The 18895-nt window shown below is 47.4% G+C and overlaps 1 protein-coding gene across 1 annotated transcript in view; it reads left to right on the forward strand.

The window, feature by feature from the left end:
- The window catches only part of COL27A1 (collagen type XXVII alpha 1 chain), a gene marked incomplete at its 5' end in the record, with an annotated part of 141950 nt that overhangs the window by 41316 nt on the left and 81739 nt on the right, over positions 1–18895 (forward strand). Inside the window, 5 exons of the mRNA XM_084219907.1 lie at positions 1960–2004; positions 2898–2951; positions 5296–5340; positions 7597–7650; positions 8853–8897. Of these exons, the coding sequence (XP_084076033.1) occupies positions 1960–2004; positions 2898–2951; positions 5296–5340; positions 7597–7650; positions 8853–8897 (243 nt within the window). The remainder of the gene's footprint in view (positions 1–1959; positions 2005–2897; positions 2952–5295; positions 5341–7596; positions 7651–8852; positions 8898–18895) is intronic.

The raw sequence follows: 18895 nt of genomic DNA on the forward strand, positions 1-18895 counted from the left end.
TCTTATCAGTGGAAAAGTAAGATATTGTTAAGTTTGGTGCTCCAGTTGCAGACTGGAAGAACTGGGCAGAGGTCCTGGGAGAAAACCCCATGGAAATCTAAATTTCAGGGAATGACTGGGGATGCTGAACTCAGGGATGTTTCTGTTGGAAGCTCTCACCTTCAGGCCAGACACCCAACCAGGGTGGAGCATCCTCCCTCCTCTCTGTGAGCCTCTGTCAAGGAGCCAGGGAGAGGATGAGCAGGAGAGGATTTCATGGGGCAGATTCCTGGAGAGGGACAGGGAATCCTGTGTGCTGGTCCTACTCCAAGAACTCCCAGTGAGGAATCTCTGACTGAAATGTTCTCCCAGCATTTGGAGGAAGGACCCTCGAGGTGGTTCAACCAAGGGGCTTTCAGGGCAGCCTAGTCAGAAGGTGCAGCTCTGTCCAGAGCCATGGTATTTCAGCAAAGCCAAGCAGGAGAGACCTGGTGAGAAGGGAATCAGCATCACTGCAGGCCAGACTGTCTGAAATAACACAGCAGGAGGAATGCAGAGGGGAGAGGGCAGTGGCCAGCATGGCTGGGAGCGTTGCACACTCTGCCAGCAAAGGCTCAGGCTGCAGGTCTGGAATGGCCTGTGGGAAGGATAAAAAAGCTGTTAGGCAGAGGTGTGGACCTGGGAGCAGAAACAGTCCCGGGTTCGTGTGGAGAGTGGAGCCAAAGGCCAAGTGCTTGGTCACCCCTGTGACTGGTGATGGCTTCCAGAGCAGGGACACTCCCTGTGGGCTTCACAGACAGATGAGGTGTGCTGAGCCCTGGCCAGGACAGGGTGAGTGGCAGGGACTGAGGTACAAGTAGTTGTAACCCACCCTTGAAAGCAATTTGTTATTTCTTTAGTATTTGTGCAAGGATTGTTCCGTGTTTATTTTTTTCTCTCCCATTTGTTTCAAGTTAAATTTTCTGCTCTTTTTTTTTTTTTTTTTTTTTAAATCTTGCTGCTGGCCCAGCTAAGCAGTCATCTCTGTAGCTGAGTTCAATCTCCTGATCTGCTTCTCTTGATGGAAGCTTGTTTTAAACAGCTGAAGCAAGATAATAAAGAAGAGGAAAAAAATCTGAACTGTCCATCACATAAAAAATTCACTCTGTTTGGAGGGAGCTCTAGGTAAATCCAGGATAAAGCAAACTCCCTTAAAGACACACAGTGCTCAGTCTGCAGTCAAACAGGCTGCCCTTGTCCTGCTCCAGTGTCTGCTTCCCCCCCAAAAATGAAATATTGACAAACTGCAGCAGGATTGTGAAAGACCTGTGAGAATGATTTGAAGCCTGGAACACTTGCCAGTAAGCAAGGTGGATTAAGAAACTCATTCTAATTAATTCAGCGAGAGAGCAGGTTGAGAGGCAGCTTGCTCACCAATATTAGTAGTTTCATAATCAAGCACTCTGGATCTTGTAATAATTAGATTAGAAAAACTGGAAGCTGGACAAGTTCAAGGTAGAAAAAATGGAGTTTCCTGTGACAGTAAATGGTTGTTTTGGTGTTTCCTGTGGCATTTCAATCTCTAAAGCAAAAGAGCTCTGAAACACAAGTGGCTCATGTTGCTATAGTCCCCAATGTGCCCAAAGCCAACATTTCATTCTGTGGTTTCCTGAGGATTAAGAGCAGCCTTGCTCAAGGTGTAGATTACAAATAGATCTGAGCATGGAGACCACTCCAAATGTGTTCATGGAGCAATTCCTTCTGGACTATTTACCATCCCAGACCACAGCAGGGCACACCAGCAGGTTTGGGGGGTGCAAGCACAAAGCAGCCTGATAAAAGCTTTCAGGATTGTGTAATGCTCTTTAAAATCCTGCTTCTCCTCAGAACTTTAGTCCCACCTGCAAAGAGAAATAGAAACCAAACCCAGATTATTTTGTGCACTATTTTGTACTATATTTTTGTTTCTTAGTATTCATCTCTTCCATGCTCTTTTGACAGGGATATAAAGGCTACCCTGGACCACCAGGTCACCCTGGAGACCAGGTGAGTTTTCCCACTTGCCAACAGGGGAGCTTTGAGGAGGGATGGATTTGCTGGCTGTGATGCTGGTTTGGCTCTGGTGCAGCCTGCTCAGTGTGGACAGGCAGCTCCTCCCAGGGCAGCTGGGCACACACACCAGGATCTGGGCACACACACCAGGATCTGGGCACACACACAGGCCCAGAATCCATGGCACGGTAGGAGGAGGCTGCATTGGAGTTTCTACATCTAATTTCTAATTTTTACTGCTCAGCCACACTAAATTTACTTGGGGGAAGAAAAGCCAGCTCACCATCCTACCCCTTTATTTGTCTTTTTGCATTAATTTCACCTGGACTTTACTAAGCACACTGTGTTGAGTATATGTGATTCCCTTCCCAAAGCCCATTTCCCCCCTCCCCTTTTCTTCTCCCCCCATCCCCTTTTCTCCCCCCTCTCTATTTGGGTAAGTTTGATGTTTGCAATGCAGTTAAAAAAAAAAAAAAAAGGCAATGAATAGCAGGCCCTGTTAGCAATGATGTTAAAGGATATTATACATGAATCCATTTAGTTTTGAAGAATTTTGGCAGTGCTTTCCCACCAGCAAAACGGTTCCATATGCCAGATATAGATGCAGCCTTACACCTTCTCTTAGTGTCCTTGTTCCAGATTCTGTGCTGCTTTCCCCCAAATGGAGGGAGAAGGAGAAACAGCAGCACTTGCTCAGAGCATGGATCCTGTTGAGTTGGCCTGTGTGTCCCCCCTCGTTAATTAACTTCATGATCTACCCTTCATATTATTTTCCTCTCAATAAATGTGCATCAGGTTAATCCACTCCACAATGATTCAGCTAAAACCACTTCCCAAGTGGGACATTCACCTGATTTTTTGTGCCTTTTCTTTTTTTCTCTCCAAAGGGTGAACGGGGACCAGCTGGAAGTCCAGGTGCCAAAGGTTATCCTGGCAGGCAGGTGCAGTAAATCTCATCGTGCTGTGCACAGAGTAGGGATTTGGGTGTGCAGGTAGCTAAAGACATGCCCCACTAAGGACAGTGCAGTCCTCTAGGAAATGTTGGTATATTTGAATATTTGATCTCTGAATATTTTCCTTCTTCCCTCCTTAAGATGTTGTACCAATAACACAGTCTTTAAACTCTGAAATGTTGTTAGGAAATATTTTGTGCCTATGATAGATAAAACCTGAAGTTCTACAGCAAATTATGGCAGATTTTTCTTCAGTAAAACAACAGGGGAAAAAACAGAAGAGCAGAGCACAGAAAGACACGTGCAAGCTGTTAACCCTTCTTTTCTAGGCATATTTTGCATCTAATGTTGGACAAGTTAGAAACCTAGGATGGAAAAAGGTGTATTTATTATTGGAGGAGGAGATTTTAATGAAGTCCCATAAGTAAAATGCACTGGCATAAACCTATGTATACACACACAATGTTCTACATGAACTGTAAATATATATATAAAAATCAAATTTGCAGCTGCAAAAAAAAAGATAATGAAAGAAAATTAAGTCATTGTTCTCATGCTGAAAAAAATTACACAAGGACAACTTTAGGAATGGAGGAGTGTACATGGGGTAATGGATCAAGATTGGACACTTTGTTGTCCTTCTGATGTAAGATGCTGAGTAGTGTAAAGGAAACAGGAGAATTTGCAAGATCCTAAAAAGTGGAACCTCTTGGAGGACAGAACATCCAGCCCTACAACATTTTGTGGTGAAGTGAGTTTGTCAGGGTTTTCTAAAATGGATACATTTAATATTGGATTCAGTCAGGTTTATCTGTAAGCCAAGAGACCAGGCAGATGTCAAAGATCCCAAATGCTCTGTCCTAAGTCTTTCAGACTTATCATGAGTTTGGATGTGAATTTTTTATGCAGATGTGTAGGTTCTTGGATTAAATGTGAACTAGACCTGCAGAAAAAGTCTGCATCTCTCTGCCTCAGACTGTCAATAAAGCATGACCCATTTTAAATTGAAAATTAAGCTGATACCTTGCTTAGCACACTGGAGAGTGCAGATGGCAGAACTGGATGGGAGCTTTATGCACCTGACTAAATGCTCCATTCATGCTCTGAAAGGCTCTTAGAGCTGAGCATGCCAGAGAGTCTCCTAGGTGTGAATGTGTGTTAGATGGCTAGTAAGAAGAGGTCCAAGAGATTTTGGACATACAAGGTTAATGAATGCTGTCCAGCAATTCAGCCCATCAGATAAGCAGGATGAAATCTGTGCCTTGACATTCAAAGAACAAATCTGCCTTCTTAAAAACGTGGTTTGGGTCAGGAAAGTGACTTTTTCATTTTTTTAAGGCAGCTTTTTTCAGCCTATCTGAATGCTGTGTGTATCCTGCATCAGGGCTGTTTACTTTACAGAGATTTTACTACTTGTTAGTCCTGTCAGCTGTGCTGGCTCTGCAGCCATGGGAGAGAGTGCTTGGCTCAGGTTTGGTTTGTGCATCACAGGCAGGATTGTAACTTCACCCTGATGCTTGAAATCTTTGGCAACGCTGCAGGAGCCAGGAAAGAGCACAACCCAACTTTCACATCCCAGGCTGAGCCTGCAGTGCTGCCAGCTGAACAAAATATGGACTTAGAATTTTTTTTTTTTCTTTCCCCAGAAAAATCCTATCAAAATTTGGAACTTGAAAAAAAAAATTGATCTGTAAACTTGCTAGAAGGCAATAAACATGAAAATTTATTTTGCATTTTTGAACTTTTCTTCTTTGCAGTATTTTGAGTCAGCAGCATTGGGCATAGAATTAGAATGGGGAATTAATTTTTAATTCTTTCTATAGCTGATGCTGCAAAGGGTGAGAGATATCACAGTACCTGCATTGCTAAGTGACTTTCTGGGCTGTAGGGATTTCTCATTGCACCAGTGTTCCCCAAGCAGGTATTAGAATACATTTGCTATGCTTGTGTTTGCTCAGGCAGGAAGATGAGTGGAGAGCTGTTGGGCACAGAGCATCACTGTGCCTCACATCCCAAGTGTAACACAACCTCTGGGCACCCCACTGCATCAGCCCTTGTGGTCTTTATCAGCAGAAATCTCAAATTCAGCCCCAGGGAAAGCTCACTGTGTGCAGCAGTCTCAGGTTCTGCTGAATCCCAGCTCCCCAACAATGGCAGATCTGTTATTTGTATTATTTGGTCTTTTTTTCTCCTTTGTTGATACTCCTTGGATGCTTAAAGCAAAACCTTAGAGCAGAACCATGCAGGGAGGGTGCTTGGGGGGTTGGCACTGCTCGTTATTTTAAGTTAAAGCTTGTCCACATTTGTCTTTGTTTTTTCCCTTCTGTTCTAGGGTTTGCCTGGCCCCATAGGGGAATCTGGCCCAAAAGGCACTCGGGTAAGCAACCTTTCATTTGCCTTTTCTCTGCTCGTTTTTATCACAGACTTCTCAAGAAAATTTAGGCTTGATTTTGCTGTTCTGAAGCTGGTTGCTTTAATTTGTTGTGTTTGGGGGATTTGAACTGTGCACCAATTGTTTATGGAAGCATTGTTAAGTTTTTTTTAATTAAACATGGAATGCACCTTGATCAAAGTCCCCCAATAGCGCTGATGATAAAGTCAGCCCCTTCAGAGCTCACATTGCAGGAGAGGAAAGAATGGCTTACAAATTCCTATCAAAGCCTGCAAGCTCCATGTCCCAGAGGCCTCTTTAGTTTCAATCAGTGTGGTTCAGCAGACTTTAACCACGCTGAGTATGGGCTCATTTGGGTACAGGCCTGGTTTGGGAGTGGTTTATAACATTATGAACAACAGCAAGCCAGCATCTTGAAGCCATGTGCAAATACAAATATCTCCATCCTGTCTGGTTTTGCTCACCAAAAATAATGGCTGGGGTTTTCTTCTCACTGCAAAGGATTCTTTTTTTATTACTACTTAAGGCTCTTGTTAATCACATTTTGTTCTTTTCCTGCAATTATAAATTCACAATGTGATCCTAAGCCAATAAATCCCCATTTCTCTAACACGTGATACTTTCTCTATGTGCAGTAAATTCAAGCAGCTGGCTTTCATCACTAGGAAAACTGCAAGGAATAAACAAATGCTGACCCTGTAGCTAGCAGTATTCCTCAGCTGGGAAGGGAGAGGGCACGTTCAGTTCCTGCAGGAGAGAGGAAAATCTGAGAGCACAGCCTGCCCACCCCACTGCTGCAAGGGCTAAATTTTCCCTGGGGCATCCCTTCACTGCTCTAACCAGGACCTTGCGTAATTATCAGGTGGTAGATGTGCAAAATGTAAAATTTGGAAGTTATTCTCCATTTTGCACCCCTGAGTGATGAGGACTGAAATGTTTATAAGTACTCAAAGAAAGCCCTTTCTTAGTTCAACCACAGCAAATCAGAATTGGGTGCTAAGGTAAGACGTGCATTTCGTGGTTAAGGGTGCCAGCTCTGGACTCTCCTTTGCCCTTCACCTCTACTTTTCCCTTGTCCAGGAAAAGTTTGGGAGTTATGTGGTTTCTTTTAGGATTCAAGAGGCAAAGGCAGGCAGGATCATTTTAATGTAGCATTATTTCCCAGCTAGGTGTTGTCCCTAAAGGAAACACAACCCACAGGGAGCAATGGACCGGTGGCAAGGTTTGGTGGGGCTGGCAGATAGAGATTTAGCAATGATGGAGAAAGAAAGATGAGAGAAAAGCAGTGTTAGCACTTGGCTCCTGTAACAGTGAGGTGCCACGGAGGGGGCTCCCTGCTGAAATTCACTTCCTTTGGATTTGGCATGCTTGGCACCAGTGGGGCCCTTGCAGAGGCCCAGCACATAAGGTGACTTTGTCCAGGCTGCTGAGCAAAGGGATTAAACACAAGGCTGCCATTGTGGCAAGGCAAGGGAAACACTGTGTTTTATGCAGCGTGTCTTGTCTCAGCAGGGCCCCAAGGCCACAGAGAAACCTGGAAACACAAGGTTTCTGACGAGTGGGGAAGCAGCAGGTTTTATGGGAAATGTGCTGGTGCAGAGGTGGTTTCCCAATAGTGTGGGTGTGCAAGGTGAGCCTCACATCCATCCCCCAAGCCTGGAATGTCAGGTTCAGCCTCTCCCAGCCCATGCAGGACCCTCAGTGTTTGGGATGATGCACATGGTCTTGGTGGTGCAGGGACAGGTTTTGGGCAGAGCCAGGACTCACTGCAGCCCTGGTGCCAGGAAAAGGGGGGTTTGCCTCAGGAGGGGCTGCAGTGTGTGACCACCAGCTGACAGAGGAGAGACAGAAAGGGCTCAGTACAACAGGACAGGTGGAAACCAGTGTCAAAAGCAAAGGAAGAGACAAAAGGAGGTGTAGCTCTGTGGATTACTTTTGCTAACCTCGAACCAAGCTCCATTTCCCTCAGGTACACTTAGAGCCAGCCCAGGTAAGGTTCCTTCTGGCTGTCCTCTTGCTGCCTGGAGTCCTCCTGATCCCTGGTGTGAGGGTATGTGCCCTTGGACTACATCGTGGAAGCCAGCACCATGCAGTCCATGGGCATATACACTTGCCTCAAGGTTTATTTCATCACGGCTGCCACTGACCAGCGCTGGAGGTTGCTCTGCTCTTCAGGAAGCACAGACTGACTGTGTGCTGATGGAGAAATGTCTTTGACTGCTTGTTTCCTCTTTTCTTTAGGGGTACATTGGTCTCCCAGGATTGTTCGGGCTACCAGGAGCCGATGGAGAACGAGTGAGTATTTTGTGAAGCAAACCTTGGTTGAATGCAGTTCTTCAGAGCCTGATGTAACCTTCTCTATCCCTGCTCCCTGAGGAAGGAGGCAAGCATGCCTAATGCTTAACTATCCCTTCTTTAGTCTCTTCCTACCCTTGAATGAGGGCCTGTGTCCCTGTATAATGCTGATGTTCAGCTGAGGAGAGCCCAGGCTTCAGGCAGGGCCGTCAGACCTTGCTGTTGACTACAGAGGAGTTTTTCTATATTCTCCTTCACTTAAAAACCTGCCTTCCCTCTCCCCCTTGCCAGCTCATCTCAGTGAGGAGGGGCAGGGTGAGGAGAATGTCCGTGGAGATTCGCTGCTCCCACAGGAATCCCCTCCCAGCCCCGCTGCCTCAGCACTTTGTGTGCCTGACTGGAGATGTTTGGAAAGAGCCTGGCTCTTGGAAGGGACAGTGCTGAGCTGCCTGAAAATGGCTTTATTTCCAGTGCCATTGAGTTGGGCAGTCAAGCTGGGGCTGTGAGTGGGCAGCTGTGGCTGTGCCCTCCCTTCCTCCCATCCTTTCCATCGTGCCTTCCCCCAGCCCAAATTTTCAGCGCCTTACAGCTCATCTCTTGCTTTTCCACTCTCCATCCCCACATCCTCCCACCTGCCCGATCTCTTCCCATCCAAGCCCCCCCTTCTCCCCACTACCAGAGCTCCTTCAAAGATCACTGGAAGATGAACCCAGCTTGGTTCCAGCCTTTCCCCCCTCAAACACAAGCTCCAGAAGCCAGAGAGGCCCGGGGCCCGTGTGGGAGTGTGCCTGCCTGGGCGGGGCCTGCCCCGCGCTCCGGCCACGCTGATTTCATGCTTGTACAACTAAATAAGAAACATAAACACGAGTTCTGCAGCGAGTGCCTCAGCAGTGGCCCTCGTTTGGTTCCAGACCAGTAGCTTAATGACTGCTCCTGCTAAGCCCAGCCCCAGCCGGGGGATGCTGCCCGCGCGTGGCCTCGGGAGGCCGCAGTTAATGGGGGAAGGTTAATTGTCTTCTGCTCTTGCAGCCCACTGCAAGTAGCTGACATTTTGATTCCCAAACAATGCCACAGTCATTAGCCTGTTTTGCATTCTCCTTTCTCTTCTCATTTTGCTTTGTATTGTTGGTTGGCTGTTTGATTTCTCAACCAGAACTTTTTTTTTTTTTTTCTCTCTCTCTCTCTGTGTTTTTTCCTTGCAGGGGATCCCTGGAGTTCCTGGGAAGAGGGGCAAGATGGGTAGGCCGGTAAAGTTTTTCCTCGTCTATTATGCAGACCTTGTTGAATGAAACTGGAAACAAGACATTTGGCTCTTGGCTGGGTCCCTTCATATCTTCAAACAAACCTTTCCATGTCTGTCTTCTCAAGCAGGAAGAAAACCAAAGATAGAGATATTGCTCTCTTCCTTTCTTCCATGCTCTGCTCAATCCACAGGCATTATTGCTCTTTTCCTATGCTCCCTAGGATCTTACACTTCTCAGATTTTCTTCTACAACATCTTCCCTCCTGTCCTGCCTCTGGCCAATTGCTTCCCTAGATGCACTTTTTAATTCCCAGCCATGGTTGCAGTGTCCCAGGTGTCTGTACTGGCTCTGTTCCATCTCCTGCCTTGCCCTCCCACCACTTCTATCACATCTTCTATCATTTCTATCACATCTATCTTCTCTTCTTGCTGTGTTTCTCTCCAACCCCTCTCCCATCCAGGTTTGTGTAATGCAAGTGTGGTTTTGTGTAGAAACCTTTTTGTTCTTGGTGGTGCAACAGATCAGGGAAGATGTGTTTGAGGAGCAAGGAGACGCCAGGTGGATGTGAGAGCTTGGCCAGGAGGAAGAGGTGTTTGCAAGCAGGGCTGAAACCAACTGTGAGAGCTGTGTAGAACAAGGGGGGCTGTGCTGACTCTAGCAAAGAACAAGAGCAAGTGGGAAAACTACTGAAATGAGCAGAGGAAACAGGGAAAGGACAGAAAGAAAAGACTTTACCCCATCATCCTTCTTCCAAACAGTTCTGTATGCCTCCTTTAGGAGGTTGGATAAAGCTTTTTGCTCTGGGAATCAGCAGAGAGCTCAGGCATGTTGGAGCTCTGTTGTGTCTCATTGCCTTTGCACCTTGTCCTTCATCTTAGCTTGAGTTTCCTCTGACCTCTGGACATCATTGCACTCACAGGCTTCTTGCAAAATGTCCACTCACCCACACATGGAAAAATCCAGTGCTTTCCCCTTGTCCCCCTTGCCTGGAGCACATCCTTCCCAGGAGCCCCACGCCCACCACTCGCTGATGCTCTCACTGCAAAAGCCATGCAGACACCTTGGCAATTTTGGGATTTCTGCTGGTCAGAGTGACTTTGAGATATGTACAAGGCTCTTTTTTTCAGCTTGGCAGTCGAAGAAGGAGTCAGGATTCTTCGGCTTGTAGTTTTCAAGGTTGTTTATTATTTTTTATTTATAACATTCTTTCTCTGGCCTGCTGAGGTCTGTTCAGCAGGTCAGACAGAGGAACACAGACTGCCCTCAGAGGCGATGTTGTCTTTTATACTAAAAACTACATGTACATTATTTACAATAACTTCCCAATACCTATCACCTATGTTAGACAGTGAGTTTCTACTTGAAACTAATCTAAAAGTGCTAACATGACTCAGAAGATGGAGGCTAGGAAGAAGAAAGAAGAAGGACAGGGCATGCCCGAATTCCTCCATCTTGGGACCCCAAGCCTCCATTCTAAAACCCCAAAAATTACTTTTCACCCCGTGACAAACTAACTATTATTCTACTCAAACTCTCTTGACTTGTAATTCTTCATATAAAGGTGGTGATTTGCTCCATGGGTCAAAATCAAAGTCACAGGGGTCTTGGGCTCTATGCCAAGGTCTCTGAGCCCCCTGGCAGGGGCTCGAGCCACCCAGGACAGACAGAGGGATGTCCTGGGTTCTGACAGGGCAGTGCAGACACCCCAGCAGTGCCACATCCATCCTGCCTCTCCTTTGCCTGAGATGGGGAGCAGTCAAGCAGATTCTTTTGGAGGGGTACTGTAAATCTATACCAGATCTTTTGCAAGCTGCTGGTTGCACCAGAAACCTCTGTGATGAATAAGTGCAGGGTCCGTGGTGTAACCATGACTCACTGGCCAGGGCAAAACAAACACAGCAACTGTTGTTAGGTGCAGGGGTTCTGCTCTCTGCTCTCTCTGCACAGAGCAAGCTGCAGGCTCAAAGCCTTCCAGCTGTTGGCTGGCCAGGATTTGTAATCTTCCAGGCAAGGGTTTCGGTCTGGCGGTCACTGCTACGAGCAAGGGGCTCCCCTGAGATCAGCAGGGAATCTCTCAGCCGTGGAGGCATTTAGGCTGGGATCTAGGGAAGGGATTAAATGGCTACACGTGAGCACCTTTGTTCTGCTTGGCTCCTTCAGAGAGCTCTGGCTCCATCCCTGGTTTATGATATCAGGTTTAATAGGAAATCTTGAATGGGCCGATGCTGACGATTTGAACTTCCCAGCGTGAACAGAAAGATTAAGTGACATCCACAGTTATTCAGGAAGTCTCTGGGAGAAATGGAAAGCATGAACCAGCTGACCTGATTCTCTTTCCAACACTTATCTCCTGGCCACTGCTGCCTCCCAGCTGCCTTGGGGTTTTTGTGAGCCTTCTGGGATTTCTCTGTTCTCTCCCATCCCTGCTCCCTTAGATTTGCTGGTGTGGCTGCTGTTCCTCTGCTGTCTCCATGTTGTCATTGCAGCAGGGAGCTCTTGGAAGCCCTTCTTAGCTGCCTTCAGAGCTGGTGAATGCTCTGGGAGGAGGAAGGGAGTTGGTATCACACATATTTCAGTACCTGGCTTTGTTTGGGATGAGAGCTGGCACTGGATCCGTGCTCAGCTGAGGAGGGGCTGGGGGAGGTTGCATGTGACACCGTGGGCCTCTGAGAATGATGTAAGAGGGAATGATTAAAATAGAGGAACTGGACATGAGTCAGAGCTTGAAATCTTTCCAGGGAAGTTGAGTTTTGCAGAGCTGTGAGGGACATGGTGAGTCTGTCGTGGAAACAGCTGACTCCACCTCTCCCTGCCCGACATCAGCGATGCAGGAGGCCAGTGCATCCCAAAATATGGGCCCTGGACAGGGAGAGAGATGGGGGTGGTCTGGGGGCAGAGTTATGCTTGGAACCCAGTGCACGAAGGAGGCTGAAATAACAGGATTCTGTACATCTCTGGATCTGCCTCTTTTAGAGGTGGGCTGGAGCTGATGCAGCTGCTTGATTAAACCTTCAGTCTTGCCAGTGCAGTGGCTGAAAAAGATGTCTTTTTATGGTGATTTTTGTGGATTTTTATGGTGTTCAGTTGAGCAGCTGGGAAAAAAAAAAAATCTATAAAAACAAGACCCCATCAGGGGTGCTGGGGGAAGGAGTGAGAGAAGCTGTTGATGGAGTGTCTTGCCATGCAGAGACAATGTGTCAGTCCTGGTTCAGCTCTGGGAAGGAGCTGTGCTGCCACTGTAGGAAATGACTCATAGGAAGAGTAGGAGATGGAACTAGCTCAAGGAACACCAAGCTGTTCTTGTGCTGTGGGAGATGGGTGGCCACAATCAGAAGTGTCTGCACTGCAGATTGTATTAAACTTCAAATGGAGTGGAATATTTTCAGAAGTTCTTAAGCTCTGCTAGAGGAAAAGACTTAAAGGCAAAACTTCAGGAAATATATCCAAAGAGCTTTGAGCTCTTTTTTTGGTTCATCTTTGGTTTTGATGTGTGCTTATATCTCTCTTTTTCACATAGAGTGTTAGGACTGCACCAGCTGTGCTATTTTTTATCTAAGATTTTTTGCTTACAATCTGTTTTGTTAGTAGTATTCTTTTAAAAGAGATAGAAAAGAAGGAGGACAAATTTAATTCAAAGACATACTTAGCAATTTTCAGGTTCATCTGAGGTCTATTCACAAGTCAGTTAAACACAACTTAGGTTTCCTTACATTTTCTTAAGAACCTGGTGGGTCTGCTGGTCCTGTGCTCAGAGCCTCACCAGCAAACACCTTGTGAAAGAAAAGCCCTGGCCCAAAGGGTCCACAGACCAGCACAGGATCAGACCCTCCCCAGGGCTGGAAGGGTTTGGTAACAGCAGCACGAGCAAGCCATTAACACCACGAGCAGATATTTCTGTCTCTGTGCTCATGGTTCTGGTTTCTCCCCATGACACACAGTGTCACACAAGCTGCTTGGCTCTTCCAGCTCTGTGCAAACCAGGGACAGCACTGTCTTTGGAGAGCTCTGCTGTGAGCTCAGCAGCTGAAGCTTAGCATGGAAATGCCAAGGATGACAGCTCATGTCTCAAAGAAGAGGTGCCATAAAAAGGCACATGGATTTGAAGTCACAGGGATCAGCATGGGAGTGAGTCCAGCAGGGTCCCTCCCCTCTGTCACCCCCGGTGTGAGAGGCAGCAGTGAGCTGGCAGCCACTGGAACCAGCCTCAGAGTTTGCTGGGAGCACCAGGGCAGTGCCAGGCTGCTGGAGCTGGCACCCACTTCCCAGGAGCTGGCCTCAGGCAGGATCCCCCTCTCCAGCTCTCACAGAGAGTGGCACCTTCTCACCAAGCTCCTTTCCATGTGCACTCTCTTCTTCTGTGGTGACCTCTCATGCATTAACTCCTGCCTCCAGTGAGCACCAAGGTGCAATATATTGGTTTTCCCTTCATCTGATAAGCTGTCAGAAGGTCATGGGGTACCCCTGCCCTCCCCACCAGCATGAGCAGGCTCTTGCATCATTTGAAAAGGCATCAGTTGTGTCTGGATAGCCAAAAGCAGGGCTGCCTCTGGGTCAGGAAGGTTTCATTTTGTAGCCTCCCCAACCTTTTCACAGAGGGCTGAGCTAGATCCATCCTGAGTGTCAGAGCCTGGGGTTTGCCAAGGCTCACAGTCCCAGCTGCTGTCCATGCAAACACTGGGGAGCCAGGCTCTGCCATGATTCTGCAGGGGCTGGCATGGCCACAGACCACTGACAAAACAAATGTTGCTTCTCTCTTTTGGGACTAAGGTGATAAACATCTCCTCTCTTGCTCCAGTCTTTGCTTTGGATGCAGCTGAGACCCTTCCTTGAGTGAGTGAGCCAAGAGTCTCCTGCACCACATGAGCACTTGGGAGACTGGTAACAGCCTTTCATGGTACTGTCAGGTGTGGCCAGCCAAAGCCAGTAGAGGAATGAGTGGGCTGAAGAGCTGTGTGTTCAGGTAAATCCACAAGATGAGCTGCAGGAGGGAGCACAAATGGTCTGTAGGAGCTGATGGACAGGACTGGGTAGTGCCATCCTGTACCAGTACCCAGCATTGCACCAAAAAGTTTGGTGCTTTGTTCAGGAACTGATTAATTTAAAAACAGAATATGCTTTTAATCATTCTGTTTGCATGAAAAGTCTAGTGGAGGTCCTGAAAACTAGCCATGAACAAGGCTCCTCTTTTAATGAGAGAGTTTTAGTCCATGGATCAGATGTTTCCTGTTAGCCATTTAAGTAAATTCTTTGCTATTTTTTTGCTTTGTTAACCTGAATTTTTAAAATAGATGTGGTTTGAGCAATCAGTGACTTTTTTTAATGCTGAAGTTGGACACTGAAGCTGGGCAGCTGGTCTGGTCTCTCCACCCCTCTTGGCCTGGTTCACCACTCTGAAATGCAGGCGTGAGCCCAGAGCAAATGTCACCATCTCCTTTTGGCCTGAGCTGTGTTCCACATGTCTGGAGTTTCCCAAATCTCTGTGGTGAGGTGCTTGCATGGTTACTTCTCACATGTTCCTATGTCCATGATTACACCATCCAAATAACCTGGAGAGGTGGACAATATCAACAGTATGTATTTCATATTTGTAAGAATGGGCAGAACAAGGTACTGAAAACACAGGGAAAAGGTGCCAAGAGCTATAACTTCCACTGAAAGAAAAGAAACAATCCCAAAGATATTTTTTTTCCAAGAATGCTCCTAAGTGACTTGTCCATCATCATTCAGAAATCTCATGAGGAACTGAACCAAGGTCTTCCAGGCATCTTTAATCCTTCAGGGAAAAGCTCATTCATGAATCAAAGCTCAAAAACTATTCTCCTTAGAAATTATAAGGAAAAATAATGCAGTTGTCACCTATGAGTCTGAAAGCATTTTGACCCCTAAAGCTGCTTGCCTTTCTTGGGTAGGAGGCAGCTTGATTTGGCAATGTTTGCCATAGATAAGGAGGGGCAGTGGCAGGCTCAGTGCTCTCTGGTGTTAGGCCAACGTGTCTGTGCAGTGGTAACTCAGTTAGAGCTCTGCAGAGCAGGAAAAGATCCTGTACCAGGGGAAAAGGAATGGAGCAGGAGTGTGGAGGGGCTGCCATTTCACTTGAGAGAGGTTTGGCTCAAGGGGCTTCAGGAAATTTTTCTTGTGCTGCTCCTGCTGTACTCCCACAGCTGGAGGGATTGTTATATTTAAAAATGCCCTGAAATCTTTGTCCCAAGAGGTGACACGGAGCTGTGAAGTCTCCTGGGGGTGAGAGCAAAGCTTCCTTTCAGGTGGCAGAGGGGCAGAGCTGCAGCAGGACCCCCACTCCATGGCATCTCCCTCTCTGCAGGGATGAGAGCTGCCTGGACCCAGGGGAGGGCAGAGGTCCCCGTGTGGCTGTTGGGGCACAGCAGGAGCACAGGGTCTGCCAGGCTCCCTTTGGGGTGGCTCCTGCTGGGGCTGAGCCACCCTCTGCCCACCTGTGGAGGGGCTCAGTCTGCTCTCCACACCAGGAATTCTCTCAGGGCTCTGGGCTGCCAACATAAGCTACACTTGTTTGTTTTATTCTCCTTCTTTTTTCCAGTGAAGGCTTTCTCTCACCCTCAGCCCCGCTTCTCCACCACCTTTTTTTTTTTCTTTTTCCTTACTTAAATTATTTGACTTGCAAGTTCTGTCCCTGGGGAGGCTCCTGGGCAGTGATTCACCTGGCCAGAGCCAACTGGCAAATAGAGACTTTTGCAGACAAGACAGGAGGGCTGGTTGGTTTGAGCAGCTTCACCTTCAGCCAACAGGAAAATAAAATCCTATTTTTGGAGAACGATTCTGTTGGCATGAAGACCTGCCAGGATTCTTTATAGCAGCAGCTGCCAGACTGCCTCCCTTACTCCTTCAGGGAAAGTGCTTTAAACTGAATCAGATGTGGTACACACACAGCACACCCAACCACACGTGAGCACCTGAGAGGGCTTTGGGGGAGCAAAGGACACCGTGTGTGTCACCAGTCCCTGCTCCTTGGGGACAGCTGCTTCCAGGGACAAGGGAAAGGAGTCTGCTCTGACAGGAGCAGTGCTTTGGCTGACAGCAGAAAGGGCAGGCTGCTCTGTTTGCTTTGAGCAGTGGAAGAAAGGAAGGGGAGGTGGAGGGGGATGTAATCCCCTGATGCAAGAGGAGCTGGTTCCAGTGTCTGTCTAGGTCTGGTTGTTCTCAGCAGGAGTCTCCTGGTGTATGAAAGGATGCCCTTTGCAGGGAGCAGGGATGAAAAGGAATTAAGGCACTATTGGAACATCTCAAAGATAGAGACTCTGTCACTGCTTCAGCTGCAGACTCCTCAGTGTAACCTGGGATAAATCAGTTTGGATCTCTCTGTGTCTCAGCTCACAGAGTGCAGTGAGGACAGATTGTGCAAGCCCTGTCAAACTCTGCTTGGGCTGGGGACAGGGGAGCACAGGAGCACCCAGAGCTTGTTGGTGCAAAGCATCTGCCTGTGTGCTCTCTCCAACTCCTCTTCTTGCTTCTCTCATTGAACTTCTCCTTCAGACAATGTGAAATCCATTCAGCTGGACATTTTCCCCCACCTCCTCTCTGAATTTCCCAGCTGTGAGGTAGAGCCAAAAGTTTTGTCATACCTGACTGGAGTACTGTGGAGGAGCACCCCGCTGGCTCCTGGCCAGCACAACTTGTTAGTCAAGCATTTTCTTCCTACTTCTGCTGCCATTTGCCATTCTGGACCCTGTCCAGAATTTGCCATTCTGGACCCTGTCCTGGTCCTTCTCTGTACATCCTGTCCATCCCACAGAGCAGGCTCTGTATTTTTCACTGGGTTGTTTACCTTTGCTGTCCCAAATCTTAAGCATAATTTCCAGGGACTAGTTTTCCTGAAAAAAAACACCCTGAAAAACGACGGATTTTCTGCACCAAAACCCCTTCTGCACTCACAGGAGACTCTGAATCTGCTGTATTCTTTAATCTCTTTCAAAAGTCTCCTGTAATGGGCTGCCAGTTGTGACCCTCCTGTCTGCCAGCACCATAAAATGAGCTTCCTGCCCCATGTGTTCTCCCTCAGTCTGAGCTCCTCAGGCTGTTGGAGCAGAGCATGGGAGAGCAGAGGTGTCACTGCTTGGGGGAGTGAAATAACAGTGGGATAACAGAGTCTGCTTGTAACTTCTGGGCTGCTTCTTTTAGTTGAATAGTGCTAGTTCTGTTCCTGGGGAACATCTCTCTCCTTTAGGCTCAGGCAGGAGAGGCACCAAAAAAATAGCTTTTACAGACGTGTGAGATCCAATAAATTAAGACACTGTGGTCACTGGAACTGTTATTGTGGTTTAAACTGCTACTGCTTACCCCATGGAAACAAAGTGCTTTCTTTTTCATTAGGGGCTTAAAAGATTGATTGTTTCCTGCTGTGCAAGAGCTGTGCTAGGACAGCTTTCACAGCCTGGTTTGGGTCTTTGCAGACTGTATGAAGGCTGAAAATATCCTTCTCCATGGCACAGCCACCAGCCTTAGCCTCATTTAATGTGCAAAACCTGTGCTAAGCTCGACTTCTGGCCTAGGATGCCTGGGGGTGGTTGAATTGAAGCTGCTCTTTCCATTTGTCTCCTCCTCTGGGTTTGTTTTACAGTTTGGGCCAAAAAGTACCAGGGGAGCACCCAGCACCCCAGCAATGGGTGGGCTGGGCTGGGGGTTGCTTGTTCCAGCAGTGCAGATGGCGTGTTAAGGACAAAAAAGGTGTTGGCAAGGATGGGGCTTTGGTGCTGTGTGCTGTCCTGGGCCTGTTGTGCTGTTCTTCTCAGGTTCCTCCCACTCTGACCCTTTTCCAGGCCATCCTGAGGGCTGGCAGAGCCCTGAGCTCTGTGGGCAGTCACAGCCTGCTGTGAGCAGGTTTCATTGCTGCATCTCTTGGTTGCTGAGTGGTATTGGCCAAGTGACCTCAGGTGTTGAGCTCCACCTTCCAAACACAGGAATAATCTGGTTTTCTAGATACTTGGAGTGCTGGAAAACCTGTGTAAATGTAGACTTCTATTAACTCTATCACCAAGTGCCTCAAATTTCCTGTCTTTAAGCAGCAAGGTTAATGCTGAGAACTGAGGCATAAAAAAAGAGTGAAACACATGTGCAAAACATATGCATTTAAATAGTTCCTTATCTGGGTTCTTTTATTCTGGCACAGGAGCACATTGTTTATGTCACACTGCAACAGCTTCAAACCAAATTCAGACAGTGCTGTTTTAGTCTGGAGCAAGCATTCCTCTAGCTGATATTATGCTGCTGTAGCAATATTGTTTTCATTGTACCATTCAAAGTAGTAAAATCTCCCCATGTTGGCAAGAGCTCAGCTCCATAGCAGACACCTCAGCACTCACAGGGCCAGGCTGCAGCTCAGTGGCACCCATGGGCCATTCCATGGGCCACTCCATGGGCCACTCCATGGGCCACTCCATGGGCCACTCCATGGGCCACTCCATGGGCCATTCCATGCCCAACTCTGCTCCCTGAGGAAGGAAGGAGAGACAGGGAAATGCTGAACCCTGCAGCAGTGTAAGTACCGTATCAGTCTATGCACACTCATATTTTCCTTGGCAAGCCACATGACTGTAAACAGCAAAATATTCTGGTAATCTTCTTTTTTTTTTTCTGTCTTGCCTGAGCAATGAGTTTTCCCTGCACATCTCTCTTCTGATCTGATTGATTCAGCATGTAGCAGAGTTACTTTTCTCCTTTTTTCATTAAAGAAAATTGTAGGCCCCCCTGCCTTCTTGTTATATTTGACATCTTTGTCTCTAGATGGCAGAAGGCTGTTTCCAGTGGTTGCTTACCACAGCTTCTTGGCATGTGCACAGGCCTCAGGGATGTAGTGCCTAGCTGGAGAAAGGCAGACAACTTTCCTATTTGCAGTGATTCCCACAAAATAGAAGTGTTGAATCCAAGCAAGCAATAGCTCATGTCAGTTCAGTCCTTCATGCTGTAGGGGATTGGTACAGAAGAGCTGAAATGCTGGCTCTGAGGTCAGCAGCAGAATTTCTGTTGAC

This window comes from Fringilla coelebs, assembly GCF_963513975.1.
Source record: "Fringilla coelebs genome assembly, chromosome: 21".
In the NCBI taxonomy this organism is placed as follows: domain Eukaryota; kingdom Metazoa; phylum Chordata; class Aves; order Passeriformes; family Fringillidae; genus Fringilla; species Fringilla coelebs.